This window comes from Arvicanthis niloticus, chromosome 3, assembly GCF_011762505.2.
Source record: "Arvicanthis niloticus isolate mArvNil1 chromosome 3, mArvNil1.pat.X, whole genome shotgun sequence".
Classification (NCBI taxonomy): Eukaryota; Metazoa; Chordata; class Mammalia; order Rodentia; family Muridae; genus Arvicanthis; species Arvicanthis niloticus.
In genome coordinates this window covers 67,515,044-67,530,227 of record NC_047660.1, presented here as the reverse complement: position 1 = coordinate 67,530,227, position 15,184 = coordinate 67,515,044, and the positions used below count along the sequence as shown (strand labels likewise).

The window sequence follows — 15,184 nt, the reverse complement described above, 5'->3', positions numbered from 1 at the left end:
AGGGTTGTTTTGATTTGCATTTCCATGATCACTAAGGATGTTGAACATTTTGTTAGGTGCTTCTCAGCTGTTCCAGTTTCCTCAGATGGGAATTCTTTGTTTAGCTCTATACACCATTTTTACTAGGGTTATTTGCTTGTCTGGAGTCTAATTTCTTGAGTTCTTTGTATATATTGGATATTAGCCCTCTTTTGGATGTAGGATTGGTAAAGATCTTTTCTTAGTCTGTTGGTTGCTGTTTTCTCCTATTGACAGTGTCCTTTGCTTTAAAGAAGCTTTGCAATTTTATGAGGTCCCATATGTCATTCTGGATCTTAGAGCATAAGCCATTGCTGTTCTGTTCAGGAACTTTTCCCCCTGTGCCCAAGTATTCGATGCTCTTCCCCACCTTCTCTTCTATTAATTTCAGTGTATCTGGTTTTATGTGGAGGTCCTTTATCCACTGGACTTGAGCTTTGTACAAGAAGATAAGAATGGATCGATTTGCATTCTTCTACAAGTTGTCCTCCAGTTGAACCAGTACCATTTGTTGAGAATGCTGTCCTTTTTCCACTGGACAGTTTTAGCTCCTTTGTCAAAGATCAAGTGACCATAAATGTGTAGGTTCATTTATGGGTCTTCAATTCTATTCCATTGATCTTCCTGCCTGTCTCTGTACCAATACCATGCAGTTTTTATCACTATTGCTCTATAGTACAGGTTTAGGTTAAAGATGGTGATTCCCCCAGATGTTCTTTTATTGTTGAGAATAGTTTTTGCTATCTTGGGTATTTTGTTATTCCAAATGAACTTGCAAATTGCTCTTTCTATCTCTATGAAGACTTGATTTGGAATTTTGATGGGGATTGCATTGAATCTGTAGATTGCTTTCAGCAAGATGGCCATTTTTACTATATTAATCCTGCTAATCCATGATCATGGGAGATCTTTCCATCTTCTGAGATCTTCTTCGATTATTTTCTTCAGAGACTTGAAGTTCTTGTCATACAGATCTTTCACTTGCTCAGTTAGATTTACACCCAGGTATTTTATAGTATTTGTGACTATTGTGAAGGGTGTCATTTCCCTAATTTCTTTCTCAGCCCATTTATCCTTTGAGTAGAGGAAGGCTACTGATTTGTTTGAGTTGATTTTATATCCAGCCACTTTGCTGAAGTTGTTTATCAAGCCTAGGTGTTCACCCGTAGAAATTTTGGTCACTTAAGTATACTATCATATCATCTGCAAATAGTGCCAAATACCATTGGATTCATGTTAGTTTTAAAATTTACAGTGGTAGTCATAATAATTAGGAAGAAGTTTAAAGACACTTGCAGTATATTTGGCATAATTCTCTCACCTCTCTGGTTACATAGTGAGCTTATGAATTTCAAGAATGCTACTCTGTTGAGTGCTGAAGCAGTGGATACTGCTGATAACATTAACTATGGCCTGAGGTCAGTATTTCTATTTCATTCAAGCTTCAAGAATGGCATATATAGCTTGATCATGCTAGCATCTTTTGTCCTGGGAATACTTTTATTCCTGCCCATCCTGTTAAAGCTTGTCTTTAACAACATCAACATGTTGGCAGCCAAAGTACATGACTTGAACCTGAAAATGGACCACCAGACAGAGTTATTTAATTGACAGGCTAGCAATCCAAGGATGAGTAAGATTCTGCACAGAGCCTTACCAACCTAAGACATAAGTGCATTGCTTTGGATAATGGGTATTTCATGATGGGTTAGAAAGGCATTCTTGTCAGAAAAACCTAAGACAGGCTCAGGCTTGTTAGTAAAATGAAAAAGGGGAAGAGGCAGAAAGCCTTTGGGGATGCTTGACAATTATCTGACATGAGCCAAGGACAAGGAAATGGGCTGCTTGGCAGGAATATGACATTGGCCTAGGACAAGAAAGTAGGCTTCAGGCAGGAATCTGACATTAGGCTAGAACAAGAAGTAATTTCAGACAGGAATCTAAATCTTTGGTTAGAAACAACAAAGTAATTTCAGGCAGGATTCTAAATATTAGGCTAGAACAAAGAAATAATTTCAGGCAGGATTCTAAATATTAGGCTAGAACAAAGAAGTAATTTTAGACATGAATCTAAATTTTAGGCTAGAACAAGGAAGTAGGCTCCAGGCATGAAAATGACTTTGGGCTAGGACAGGGAAATTGGCCCAGATATTCCGGTCATCCTGATAAGCCCTTAGAAACAGTGATCACAGGAGTGTTCATGGAATTTTGTTTATTGCGTTGCTTGTTCTTTGACTATTTGTGTTTATTGTCTTGCTTGTTCCTTGACTATTTGCATCTATGGTATTCTTCATTCTTTAACCTAGAACTGACCTTAATACTTGCATGTAATTAAAATGGTATTAAAAAAAAGGAGGAGGGAATTTGATAGGGGGTTCTAAGGAGGGGAAATGGGAAAAGTGGATGACATTTGAAATGTAAATAAATAAAATATCCAATAAAATTTAAATAAAAAACAATGATAAAAAGAAGAGAAAAATAAAGAAAAAAGGACACAAATTTAAGTGAATGGGGAAATAGGTTGATCTGGTAGGACTTAGAGTGCTGAGTGTGATCAAAATACATTACAGAAATTTTCAAAGAACTAATAAAAATGAGAAACTAATGAAAAGAAAACTAACTCTAATAGGAATGAAGTTTAGAAACTCAGCCATCCAATCTGTAGCTCCTGTACACGTTTGTACAGAATAACCCTAGTCTGATCCCCTCACATCTGTATTTCTGTATCTGGTAAGTTACCCACAAGATTCCAGAGCTGTGATTGCAAGGAGGGAGAAGTCTGTGATTTTTGATGAAACTTCAGACCCATCCACCTCTCCCCCGTGAATCTCTATCTATAAGGGAGGAAAATCTGTCATCAAAAGTCAAAATTAAAGTTAACTTGTCACAAGATTAATAAACTTCTGTAGTACAGATACCACAATATTCTGGGCTTAGTGAGTATATTACAAGTATCTAGAACAAGTTTGCTGAGTGACTGATACACTTAAAAGTTGTCTCTTTAAAGACCTCTAAAAGATTACAATCCAACAAAATGAATGACTTCCTTATCCTTTGGTGAAAATAGGGATCAGATATTAGGGCACAATGCCCCAGAGGAAGGGAGTGAGCAAGGGAATAAGTCCTGACTCTGTTCTCTAGAATAAAAGGATATTCAATAAGCAGAGAACAAGCCTTGTTTTAAATCCCAGGATCCTACAGAAAATACTCCACTGATCTTCATGACAAATTTTTGCACCTTACCTTCAAGCTGGTTATCATGAAGTAAGCTACCTCAGCCCTCAGAAAATTCTTTAAGAAGCTATGTAAGAAGCATCTCTTGATATTCTCTCTTCCAATTCAAGAAAGAAGGTATTGTAGTACTTAACTAAGGCAAATAGTAAAATATAATTAATGAACCTATGACCCCAAAAAAGTCCAATGTTCACATTGTCATTGTCTGATGTGTCAGATATAGGCACAGTGCACCTTGAATATTCACTATCTCACTCTGCACACTTCATAATAACACTATCTGGAAGGCATTATTATACCCACTTAATAGTAGAAGAAATTAAGAAAAATAAGTGTTTGCTTGTAGATTATTCAGTATGGTGTACTTAACTGCCATTATCCATGCTGAGGTCTGATTCTCTGAAGCAACACTGATTTTAGAGTACACAGATGGATACTCCTGAGAGTTTAATTTTATAATACAATAGAGAGCACTAACTAGATGCCAGACACTTAAAAATATTATTTATCTAATTCTAAAAAAAAAAAAAAAAAAAAAAAAAAATCGCCTGGGCAGAACTGTTACTGTTCATTTTCTAAAAGGCAAAACCAACATATGTAGAAACTATAACTTATCTAGCATATACAGCACAGAGGCTGGTCTCAAACCCCAGTGATCTAGCTTTGGAATCTGTGTCTTTCCATATATGTTTTATAGGCCAGTAAAGTCATGGAATATGCTGATATATTTATTGTCTGAATTGATGGGAAGTTTACCAGTGAAAATGCAAAACATGGGCTCTACTCTGTTTCTGGAACTTAGCTTTAAGGGGAAAGAAAGCAACCATGAAAAAGACCCAGGACACTAAATTATTGTTCAGCATTCCACAGAACCCTGAAGCCCTACTTTTATGCCCCACTTCATAGGACTCAACACAAAGTGGCCAACACCAGAAGAAACAGGTCAATTCACAACAACATGTTAAGAAAGGAGATTCTTTTGTATTTAAGCATTAACTGACAAAAATTTAGTACCAGCAGTCTAGTGGGAGCATTTTATCCTCGATTCAGATCTAATTTTATTAACATTTAAAGCTTTCATTATTTTCCTATTTTTTGGAAAGTTTCTTAAAGCTTATGCTTGAGAAACTACTCTGAGAGACAGAGCTGCTCAAAACAGCATAATGCATGTTGTTGATACAAAGCACGCAGCTCACACCTCAATACAGATGAGAAATAGTCTTATTTTGTGGATATTTCAAACAAATTCAGATAACAATACAGCACTCTACATGAATGCTCATAGCCTAGAAACACAAATGCAGGTTGCTCAAAACGACACGTTATGCTTTGGAAATGTTTACATGATATTTTACTTATTACACAATAAAGAAATTCATAAACTGAGTCATTTATCAAACACATCATTGTCAGACTCTCCCTGCATGTGGAAGTTATGTACTTTTTGTCCCATAGCATTAGAAAAACTCATTCCTCCTGTCTGGTAAAGATGGGCCTGAAAAGCCAGAAAAAAAAAAAAAAGTCTTCAGGAAAGAGAAATAGTAAATCTGCTAAGGAATTAATCCTTGAATCATATCAAATAATCAACCTTTGTAATCTAAGTCAGACTTCACTCTTATTCCACATTTTGGATCTGATAAAACATTTACTTACAACATATTGGAAATATTATGTCTAAAATAGAAATAGTAAAGAACACAGAATGGCCTATAGAACTAAAAATATCAGTTGGGGAAAACAGATATTATGGCTGGCCAATCATCATCTTTGATTAGATTGTAAGTTTCTTCCTTTGTTTGCAGTTATCTGTACTACATAAAATATTTTTATTTGAAATAATTTGTTTTCCTTTAGTTCTAGTTACGTTTCTGGAAAATTTAATTACATATTTATAAATTTATGATGAATAATTAGTTCTAATGCAAAGGGAGATCTGCCATAATATCTAAGTTATTATAATTCTTATTTGTGATTGATAATTTTAAGTATCCTGTTATGGTGGCAGTATATTAGGTTTTAATTTGGGATATTTCAAAAGACTGCAGATAGCAGTACAGTACTGCCTTAACATACTTTTTTTAACAAACTTATCTTTTTCATTAACAGGAAAGGAGTAAAAATCAAACAAATAAATAAAGATTGCATAGGATGTTGTGACTTAACCAAATTTTATTTCTTATTTTGCAATTGGAAAGAAAAATTGTGCTACAATAAAAGTTAATCTTATACAATTACTCATTTATTCTTACTATCAAATATTATTATTAAAATTTTAATAACAATTAAAAGTATTAAATATCACTCAATAAATATAGGCATGAACTTTCAAGTTATGAAATACCATGAACATTCTCGATAGAGACTGTTTTGTACAATTTGAGTATAAAATAGTAAATTGAATCTGCAGTATTTCTAACAGAGTCTAAAGTTACTCTGATGTGGCAGGAGTCTGAATGTGTCCTAGTGTTTCTCAGATCCTTGACTCCATACTCTGGTGACCTGAGTTTGATCCCAGAAAACTTAAACTAGGAGAGAACCAACACCTGTAAGATGTCCTCTCATCTCCACATGTGCACTGTGGCATGTATGTACTCACACATAAACACATACATGCACATATTTGTACACACACGCACACACATTCACACACTAAATAAATACAAAAATATAAATGTAAATTTTAAAACAGAATTAACATCGATTTTCTCATTTTTTCCTGAATGTGCTGCATTTATCACAAACAACTTTAATTCATTTTATGTTTTTAATTATGTATATGTTACAAGATGTACATATGAATGCTGGCATCTCCAGAGGCTAGAATTCTTGGGTTCTTCTGAAACTGGGGATACAGGTGATACTGAGTTGTCTCTCCTACCTCCACAAATTAACCTTTATAAAAATAATCTATTTTTTATGGACCCAGTTAATGTTCTTCCTTCTTTCTTAATAGGAAGTTTATTTGGGTTTGTCTCTAAGAATTTCAATGTAAAGGGGGAATACCTCCCCAAATAGGGCTCCTTTGGAAGATTTAAAATATCTTTGTCAATTTAAAAACTAGACTTTTTTCAAATTATTTTGAATAATAAAAGAGTTGTTACGAACTGTAATAAAACACTTAAACATGTTAACATATTAAATTATAGGTTAAGTGAAATGAAAGCATGAAAATATGATTAGTGAAAGAAAATTATATCCCCATTTGTAGCTTTATTTAATATAAGGTTATATATGCTGATTACCCATTGGATGATTAAATGTGTAAAGGTGTTGCTGCCAAGCCTGGTGACCTGAGTCTGATACCTGGGGACATAAACAGTAGAAGAAAGAAACAACTCCTATATGTTGTTCTCTGATCTCCACATGCACTATGGCATGTTTGTACTCACACATGAATATATGCATCCATGTATGTTTACAGATACACACACACACACACACACACACAAACACACTAAGGAAATACATAAATTTATAAATGTAGGCTTGGAAACAAAATTAGTATTATTGTTATTGGTTGGGAGCATGTCAAAGGAAATTCAAACTATCTTAGACAATATTTTAAAATCTAAATATTAATAGATTTAAGAATTATAAAATAGAAGAATCAGTGGAAGTGTTGCAAGAGGGTCTTTGACTTTACTTGGGGTATTCAACTGTTGTTATAGTTGAAGATGAATGTCACCCAGATTTTCTGAACTTTTCATGTCAAATGTGCATTTAACATGAAGACACTAACATAAGTTTAAGGTAAGATAAAATCTCAAAATAGTTTTGATTAGCATGTTCCTGATGTCTAAAGACGCTGAACATTTCTTTAAATGTTTCCCAGTCATTGGGCATTCCTCGATTGAAAATTCTGTTTAGATCTGTCTATCCTTGATTGTCAACTTGAGGGGAATCACCTGGGAATCAAATTTCAGTTAGCATTGTTCATGTCCAGTGTGTGGCTACTATCATAATTATGCCACTGTGGGTGGTTCTGCTCCATAGGCAGGGAATTCTAAACTGTAATGGTGGAGAATGTAAGCTGAATGCTGACATTAATGTATTCATACCCTTCTTCTGACTATGGAGGAAGTAAGACCAGCAGCCTCAAGTTGCTGGTGCCCTGACATTTCCACTATAACAAAACTATAGCTTGCAATTATAAGGTTGCTTTTCTCAAGGTATTTTGTCTTGGCAATAGAAATGAAGACAGAAAGCTTTCATGAGATACTGAGCTGGATACCAAAAAGAAATGTAGAGTAGGTAAGATTTCTAGGCAAAGAAAAAAACCTATGGCAAAGAACCTAAACAGGAAAGAAACGGGTGTCTTCTAGAGAAAGAAGTCCTGTAGAGCTGAAAAACATTGGGAATTGGGGAGGTGGACCAGGAAATAGAAGTTGGAAGACCAGTAAGCATAGGCAAAGGCCAGATTATTTAGTGTCCATGCATGGTAAATCAGTGCTTAGATTTTATACTACAGTAGGAAAGTTATTAAATCCAAATAATGTTCTTTGATCAAACTGAGAAAAGTCAGTATGGCTACAACATGACTGTGAAAAACTAGAGAGATCATTCAGGAATATCTTGTAACAATCCAGAGATATGATAATGGAGGCTTGAACCTGAAGTACACAGAGTGGCATAGGACAGAGACCAGCCAAGGAATCTAGGCACAGATTGGAAACAGAGCCTGTGAGAATGACATCTATGTTGTTGTGTATGAAGACCAAGAGAAAGAGAATAGATGAAACACTACATAGGAGAGAAATTCCTCAAACATTTACTTAGTTATTTATACTTTCAAAGGTAAACAGTCAAAATAGATAAGTTGAAAATTTAGAAAACTTGGTAAAACTACGTATACTAAAACTCAACCAATAAATCATTTGAATTTGTTTTTATTTACTTAGTTAATTAGTTAGTTAGTTATTCATTTATTTATATCTCAAATGCTCCCTCCTCGTCCTTCCTCACAGAGTCCTTCCCCACATTCCCTCCCCCCTTCTCCTCTGAGATGGTGGGGTCCACCTTGGCATTCCCCCCACCTTGGCATACTAAGTCTCTGCTAGATTAGATGCATTCTCTTGAACTGATTATTTTTTAATATCATAGATTAACTTTATTTTTATTGAATATTTTATTTATTTTCAATACAGATGTCATCCCCTTTCCCCATTTCCCCTCCCTAGAAACCCCTATCCCATACCCCCTCCTCCTTTAAATTTAGATTCCTGTCTGAAATTACTTTGTTGTAACCTAATATTTAGATTCCTCCCTGAGATTACTTCTTTGTTATAGCCTAAGATTTAGATTCCTACCTGAAATTACTTCTTTGTTGAACTGATTTTTAAGGTTATTATTCCTCTAAGTTAAACCACAAAGTACAACTACTTAATGATTTGCATGTGTATGTGTTATTATATCATTTGAGATTAAATAGCTTGAATCCATTGGTTATTTAAAATCTAATTAATATCCCTCCTACTACTCATCAGTAAAGATTGTACCAAAAGATCCAAGGATTCATTCTTGAAACGTATACAAAAAGCAAGGAAGCTAGAATAATTTTTTCTTTTAAAATAATGAATATTTTAAATGTGATTATATTAACCATAGTATACACTCATTTTTAAATATGAGAAAATTATGAAATTTGATTTTAATTTTTTCTCATGAGAAGTAAATACTTTGCCATTTGCAACCTGAATCTGGGGCAGTGGACAGATGGGTTTCGATCTCAGCAAACATATACAAGACAGTTCTTTACCTGCAGGCATCTTTCCCTTCCTGCTCCATCCAATCCCAGGAAACCCCTAAAGTAATACAAACTGGGTGATCAATTAAAATCTGTTATTCTGTTTGGATAATGCAACTGTCCTTGATAGAGGATCAAGTGTTGATTTTGTCTTCTACTTTGAGAGTTGAGGAAGGACACTTTTTTCTGGGTTTTTAGTGGTAGAGATCAATCACAGAGCTTCTCCATGATGGACAAGTACTCTACCACTGAGCAGCATCCAGGCTACCATAGAGCTTCATTCCAGACCCAAAGTAATGGTCTTCTAGGAGAGGAGTGCAACTCCTAATTTCAACTTTATCAGATTACTTATATTAAATTTAACTTCACCTATGTCTTTAAATTTTAGTTATTTGTAAATTGCCATTAGAAAATTTGATGAATGTATACACGACTTTGCTATTTAAAACAATGAGTTAAAAAAACAGATTATCCTGAAAGATAGTTATTCTCTAATAATATTTTAGATGACACTAAAATCCCATTTCTTGTTTTGGTAGATCTATGGATCAAGTCAGAACTTAATGAATGCTTGGTGGGTGTTCTTCCACTGAGCTATGACTATAACCCAAAACTCTCAAATTTTTCCTGCTTAGAGTTATCAAATAACTCATATAAGAACAAATGCACTGGGTGACTATTTAAAGAATACTACTAAAATTTTTATTTGTTTGTTTGGTTAAAACAGGATCTCATGTAACCCAAACTCATCTCAAGCTTAGTATATGGTTGACAATAGCTTTTAACACCTAACATTGCTGCTTCCATCTCTCAAGTGCTGGGGTTACAGGTATGCACAATCATGAGTAGATTTCAATCATTTTTAACAACATATATCTAAATATGAGTCATACATATCTTCCATCACATCCAAAACAATATTCTTTGATATACCTATTTCATCAACCTATGCTTACAATAATATCTGATGAAGAAATAGTCAATCTAGTCTATTTATATCAATGGAAGAGAAGCAGAGGAGTAACTGGTTATACAGCACAAAGTGAGGGTTTAAACATTTCTGCTCATTTCTGAATATCCACTACTTAGAAAAAATATCTAGAAAATGATAAAAATTCAGTTAAATATTGAAATGATGATGATGATGAGCAAATTATGCTGTTTCCTATCGGGGCAAAAGATACCCTCCCTTAGCTATTACTAGAATATTCAACAATTTCTGATGCTTTCACAGGACACAGACAGATGAGAACACACAGCAGCACCGGCAACTCCAGCACCATCACTGGTTTCATCCTCCTGGGCTTCCCCTGCCCCAGGGAAGAACAGATCCTCCTCTTTGTCCTCTTCTTCATTGTCTACCTCCTCATCCTCATGGGCAATGCTTCTATCATCTGTGCTGTGTACTGTGATCAGAGACTACACACCCCCATGTACTTCCTGCTGGCCAACTTCTCCTTCCTGGAGATCTGGTATGTCACCTCCACAGTCCCCAACATGTTGGCCAACTTCCTCTCTGACACCAAGGTCATCTCCTTCTCTGGATGCTTCCTGCAGTTCTATTTCTTCTTCTCCTTGGGTTCTACAGAATGCCTTTTCCTGGCAGTCATGGCATTTGATCGCTACCTTGCCATCTGCAGGCCTCTACATTATCCTACCCTCATGACTGGGCACCTCTGCAACACCCTTGTGATCAGTTGCTGGGTGCTTGGTTTCCTCTGGTTCCCTGTTCCCATTGTCATCATCTCCCAGATGTCCTTCTGTGGGTCCAGAATTATAGACCACTTCCTGTGTGACCCAGGCCCTTTGTTGGCCCTTGCCTGTTCAAGAGCCCCATTGATGGAGGTTTTCTGGGCAATTATAACATCTCTTATTCTGTTTACTCCTTTTCTCTTTATCATGGGATCTTATATATTGGTCCTGAGAGCTGTATTCAGAGTTCCTTCAAGAGATGGACAAAAAAAGGCCTTCTCCACTTGTGGGTCTCATCTCACAGTAGTTTCACTCTTTTATGGCTCAGTGATGATAATGTATCTGAGCCCAACATCTGAACATGAAGCTGGAATGCAGAAGCTTGTGACTCTATTTTATTCTGTGGGTACTCCACTCCTTAATCCCGTGATATACAGTCTACGAAACAAAGATATGAAACATGCCATGCAGAAGATTTTACAAACATAAAAATTGGAATTTTAAGTGACCAAAACACATTTAACCACATATACATATATTTTAATATATATTGAATTCAGATGATAGGTAGATAAGTGGATAGATAGGTAGATAGATAGATAGATAGATAGATAGATAGATAGATAAAAAGATAAAATATTCAACCACAAGAATTATTAAATTGTGCCATTTACAGCAACATAAATAACATGGAAAAACATTGTGTGAAGTAAAATATGTCAGTTATTGGAAGTCAGATTCTGCATGTTCTCACTTGTGTATAGAAAAGTGTTTTTAAAAATAAAAAATGAATAGGATACTAATACCAAGAAGTGTTTACTCACAAGAGCCTGACATAGCTGTCTCCTGAGAGGGTTAGCCAGAGCTTTACTGATACAAATGAGGATGCTTGCAGCCAACTGTCGGACTGAGCATAGAAACCCCAATGGAGAAGTTAAGGGAAGGACTAAAGGTGAAGGGGTTTGCAACCCCATAGGAAGAACAATATCAACCAACCAGACCCCCCCCCCCAGAGCTCTCAGGGACTAAACCACCGACCATACGTGGAGGGACCCATGGCTCTAACTGTATATGTTGCAGAAAATAATCTTATCTGACATCAATGGGAGGGGAGGCCCTTGGTCCAGTGAAGGCTGGATGCCCCAGTGTTGGGGAATACTAGGGTTGTGAGGCAGAAGTTTGTGGGTGGGTGGGAGAACCCTCATAAAAGCAAGGGGAGGGGGATGTGATGGGGGTTTGTGGAGGGGAAACCAAGAAAGGGGTAACATTTGAAATGTAAATAAATAAAATAACCAAGAAAAATTGCCAAACAATAAATAAGTAATAAAAATAAAAAATGAATAGGATAATGTTTCCCAGAGACTAGGCAGTATAAGGTGAAGCAATATGGTTAGTGTTTGCAGGGGTGCCGTTGGATAGTTACTCAACAAATATGTTTGACAGCATAATAAAATAATATGTCTGCCAAGCATTAATTCTATTTCAAACAGAAGGACTCAGATTTGGAATGTCCCCAACATAAAAATAAGACAAACATATAATGTTTATGACAATTAAATAGAAACTATATACATTGTATTGATATAGTGAATGTCACCTTGGATCTACAAATATGTACAATTATTATAAAAATTAAAAATAAAAATACAGAACTAAACAGCTTAAAACATGTATATAATCTGAGAACTTGAAAAAATGGACTAGAGGATCAGAATTTCTAGGAAGCTTGGATACATAGTAAGATCATGTTTCATAAAGCAAAATAGAAGAACATGGTGGTCCATGCCTATGATTCTTATATTTCTTGTTGCTGTAATAATACCCATGACCAAAAGCAACTTAGGAAAGAGAAGAATTACTTTTTAACAGATTATGTATACAATCCATCATTCTGTAGAACCAAAACGAAATATTAAAGCAGGAAACGAGGCATGCACTGAATCAGAGACCATGAAGGAGCATACTTTACTGACTTGCTTCCCATGGCTTTCTTAACTTGCTGTCTTCTACAACTGAGGACCCCCTGCCCAGAAATAGTATCACCCACAGGGGATGAACCCTCCCACACCCATCAGTTATTATTAATCAAGAAAATGCCACATAGATATGGCCATAGGCCAATCCACTTGAGGCTAATTCTAGGAGATTATAATTTATGTCAAGTAGATGAAACATAACCAATACATACGATCACTTGCCAACCTGACCTCTAAACACATTGCTATTGAATAACCTTTCCTTTGTTTATTCTTAAGCCCTCATGTTAATATAATGACACAAAACAGTCTAACTTTTTAAAACTCCCAATTCAGAAAGTTGTGTTCTGTATCAATGAGTTTGAGACTATGCCCCAATTTCTGTTCTTAATTGCTAATAATAATTTTTAAAAGTTTTATTATGTTTATTTTTTACAGTCGAGCCACTGCCCCCTCCAAGTTCCCCACCCACAGTTTCTCATCACATTCCTCCTCCCCCTATCTCCAAGAGGTTGTACCCCACCAGGCTGCTCCACACCCTGGGACCTCAAGTCTCTAGAGGGTTAGGTGCATCTTCTCCCACTGAGGCCAGACCAGGCAGTCCTCTGCTATATATGTGTTGGGGGCCTCAGACCAGGCCATGTATGTTGCCTGGTTGGTGGCACAGTATCTGAGAGATCTCAGGAGTCTGACTTCGTTGAGACTGCTGGTCTTCCTCTAGAGACACCTTCCTCCTTAGCTTCTTCCAGCCTTTCCCCCAATTCAACCACAGGGGTCCCACATTTCAGTCCAATTTTTTAATTGGATATTTTTTGTTTACATTTAAAATGCTATCCCCTTTCCTGCCCCACCCCCAGACCATCTATACGATCCCCCCTACCCCTGTTTCTGCCTCCCTTCCCTGGCATTCCCCTACACCGGGCCATTGAGCCTTCACAGGACCAAGGGCCTTTGATGTCCCTTTGATGTCAGATAAGGCCATCCTCTGCTACATATGTGGCTGGAGCCATAGGTTGCTCCATGTGCACTCTTTAGTAGTTTAGTCCCTGGGAGCTCTGGGGGGTCTGGTTGGTTGATATTGTTGTTCTTCTTATGGGGTTGCAAACCCCTTCAGCTCCTTAAGTCCTTTGTCTAACTCCTCCATTGGGGACCCCGTGCTTAGACCAATGGTTGTCTGCAAGCATCCACCTCTGTATTTGCCAGGCAGAACCTCTCAGGAGACAGCTATATCAGAATCCTGTCAGTATGTACTTCTTGGCATTCACAATAGTATCTGCATTTGGTGACTGTATATGGGATGGATCCCCAGATGAGGCAGTCTCTGAATAACCTTTCCTTCAGTCTCTGCTCTACACTTTGTCTCCATATTTGCTCCCATGAGTATTTTGATCCCATTTCTAAGAAAGACCAAAGCACCCACACTTTGGTCTTCCTTCTTCTTGAACTTCATGTGGTCTGTGAATGGTATTTTGAGTATTCCAAGCTTTTGGGTTCATATCCACTTATCAGTGAGGGCATACCATGTATGTTCTTTTGTGATTGGGTTACCTCACTCAGGATGATATTTTCTAGTTCCATCCATTTGCCTAAGAATTTCACGAAGTCATTGTTTTCAGTAGCTGAGTAGTACTCCATTGTGTAAATGTACCACATTTTCTGTATTCATTCCTCTGTTGAAGGACATCTGGGTTCTTGCCAGCTTCTGGCTATTATAAATAAGGCTGCTATGAACATAGTCGAGCATGTGTCCTTGTTCTATGTTGGAGCATCTTTTGGGTATATGCCCAGGAGTTGTATAGCTCGGTCCTCAAATAGTACTATATCCAGTTTTCTGAGAAACCACAAGACTGGTTTCCAGAGTGATTATATCTGCTTGCAATCCCACCAACAATGGATGACTCTTCCTCTTTCTCCACATCCTTGCCAGCATCTACTGTCACCTGAGTTTTTGATCTTAGCCATTCTGACTGGTGTGACGTGGAATCTCAGGGTTGTTTTGATATGCATTTCCCTGATGACTAAGGATGTTGATCATTTCTTTAGGTGCTTTTCAGCCATTTGAGTTTCCTCAGTTGAGAAATCTTTGTTTAGCTCTTTTACCCCATTTTTAATAGGGTCATTTGATTGTCTCATTTCTTGAGTTTTTTGAATATATTGGATATTGGCTTTTTAGAAAGAATTTGGACATGCTACTTCTGTTTTGTCATCGTGTTCTTGTTCTTGATCTTGTTCTCGTTCTAGTTTGTTCTCAGTGTAACCATCCTGTCTGTCCTAGAACTTACTCTGTGGAGCAGGTTGGACCAGAACTCACACAGATCCACATACATTTTCCCCAAAGGGCTGTGATTAAAGGTGTATACCACCACCGCACAGCCTATTTTACTTTTTCAGTAGTTTATGGAAAACTGGCTTCTTCTTCAAATGTCTGGTAGAATTTTTCTGTGAATCCAACTGGTCCTAAATTTTATTTTTAAGCTTGAAGCCTTTTTATTACTAATTCAATTTCCTCATTTGTTTTATG

General features: G+C 36.6%; 1 protein-coding gene across 1 annotated transcript; it reads left to right on the top strand.

Moving 5' to 3' along the window:
* The first annotated feature begins 3,196 nt into the window (after positions 1–3,196).
* On the top strand, positions 3,197–11,850 carry LOC117705938 (olfactory receptor 11G2-like). The gene is made up of 2 exons (XM_034498725.2): positions 3,197–3,369; positions 10,230–11,850. Exon 2 carries the CDS (start codon positions 10,241–10,243, stop codon positions 11,174–11,176), a length of 936 nt encoding a protein of 311 aa, XP_034354616.1. The 5' UTR covers positions 3,197–3,369; positions 10,230–10,240; the 3' UTR covers positions 11,177–11,850.
* Positions 11,851–15,184: the final 3,334 nt, after the last annotated feature.

Excerpts from the sequence above, each read along its gene's own strand:
- LOC117705938 (XM_034498725.2), top strand. The coding sequence starts at position 10,241 with ATGAGAACACACAGCAGCACCGGCAACTCCAGCACCATCACTGGTTTC.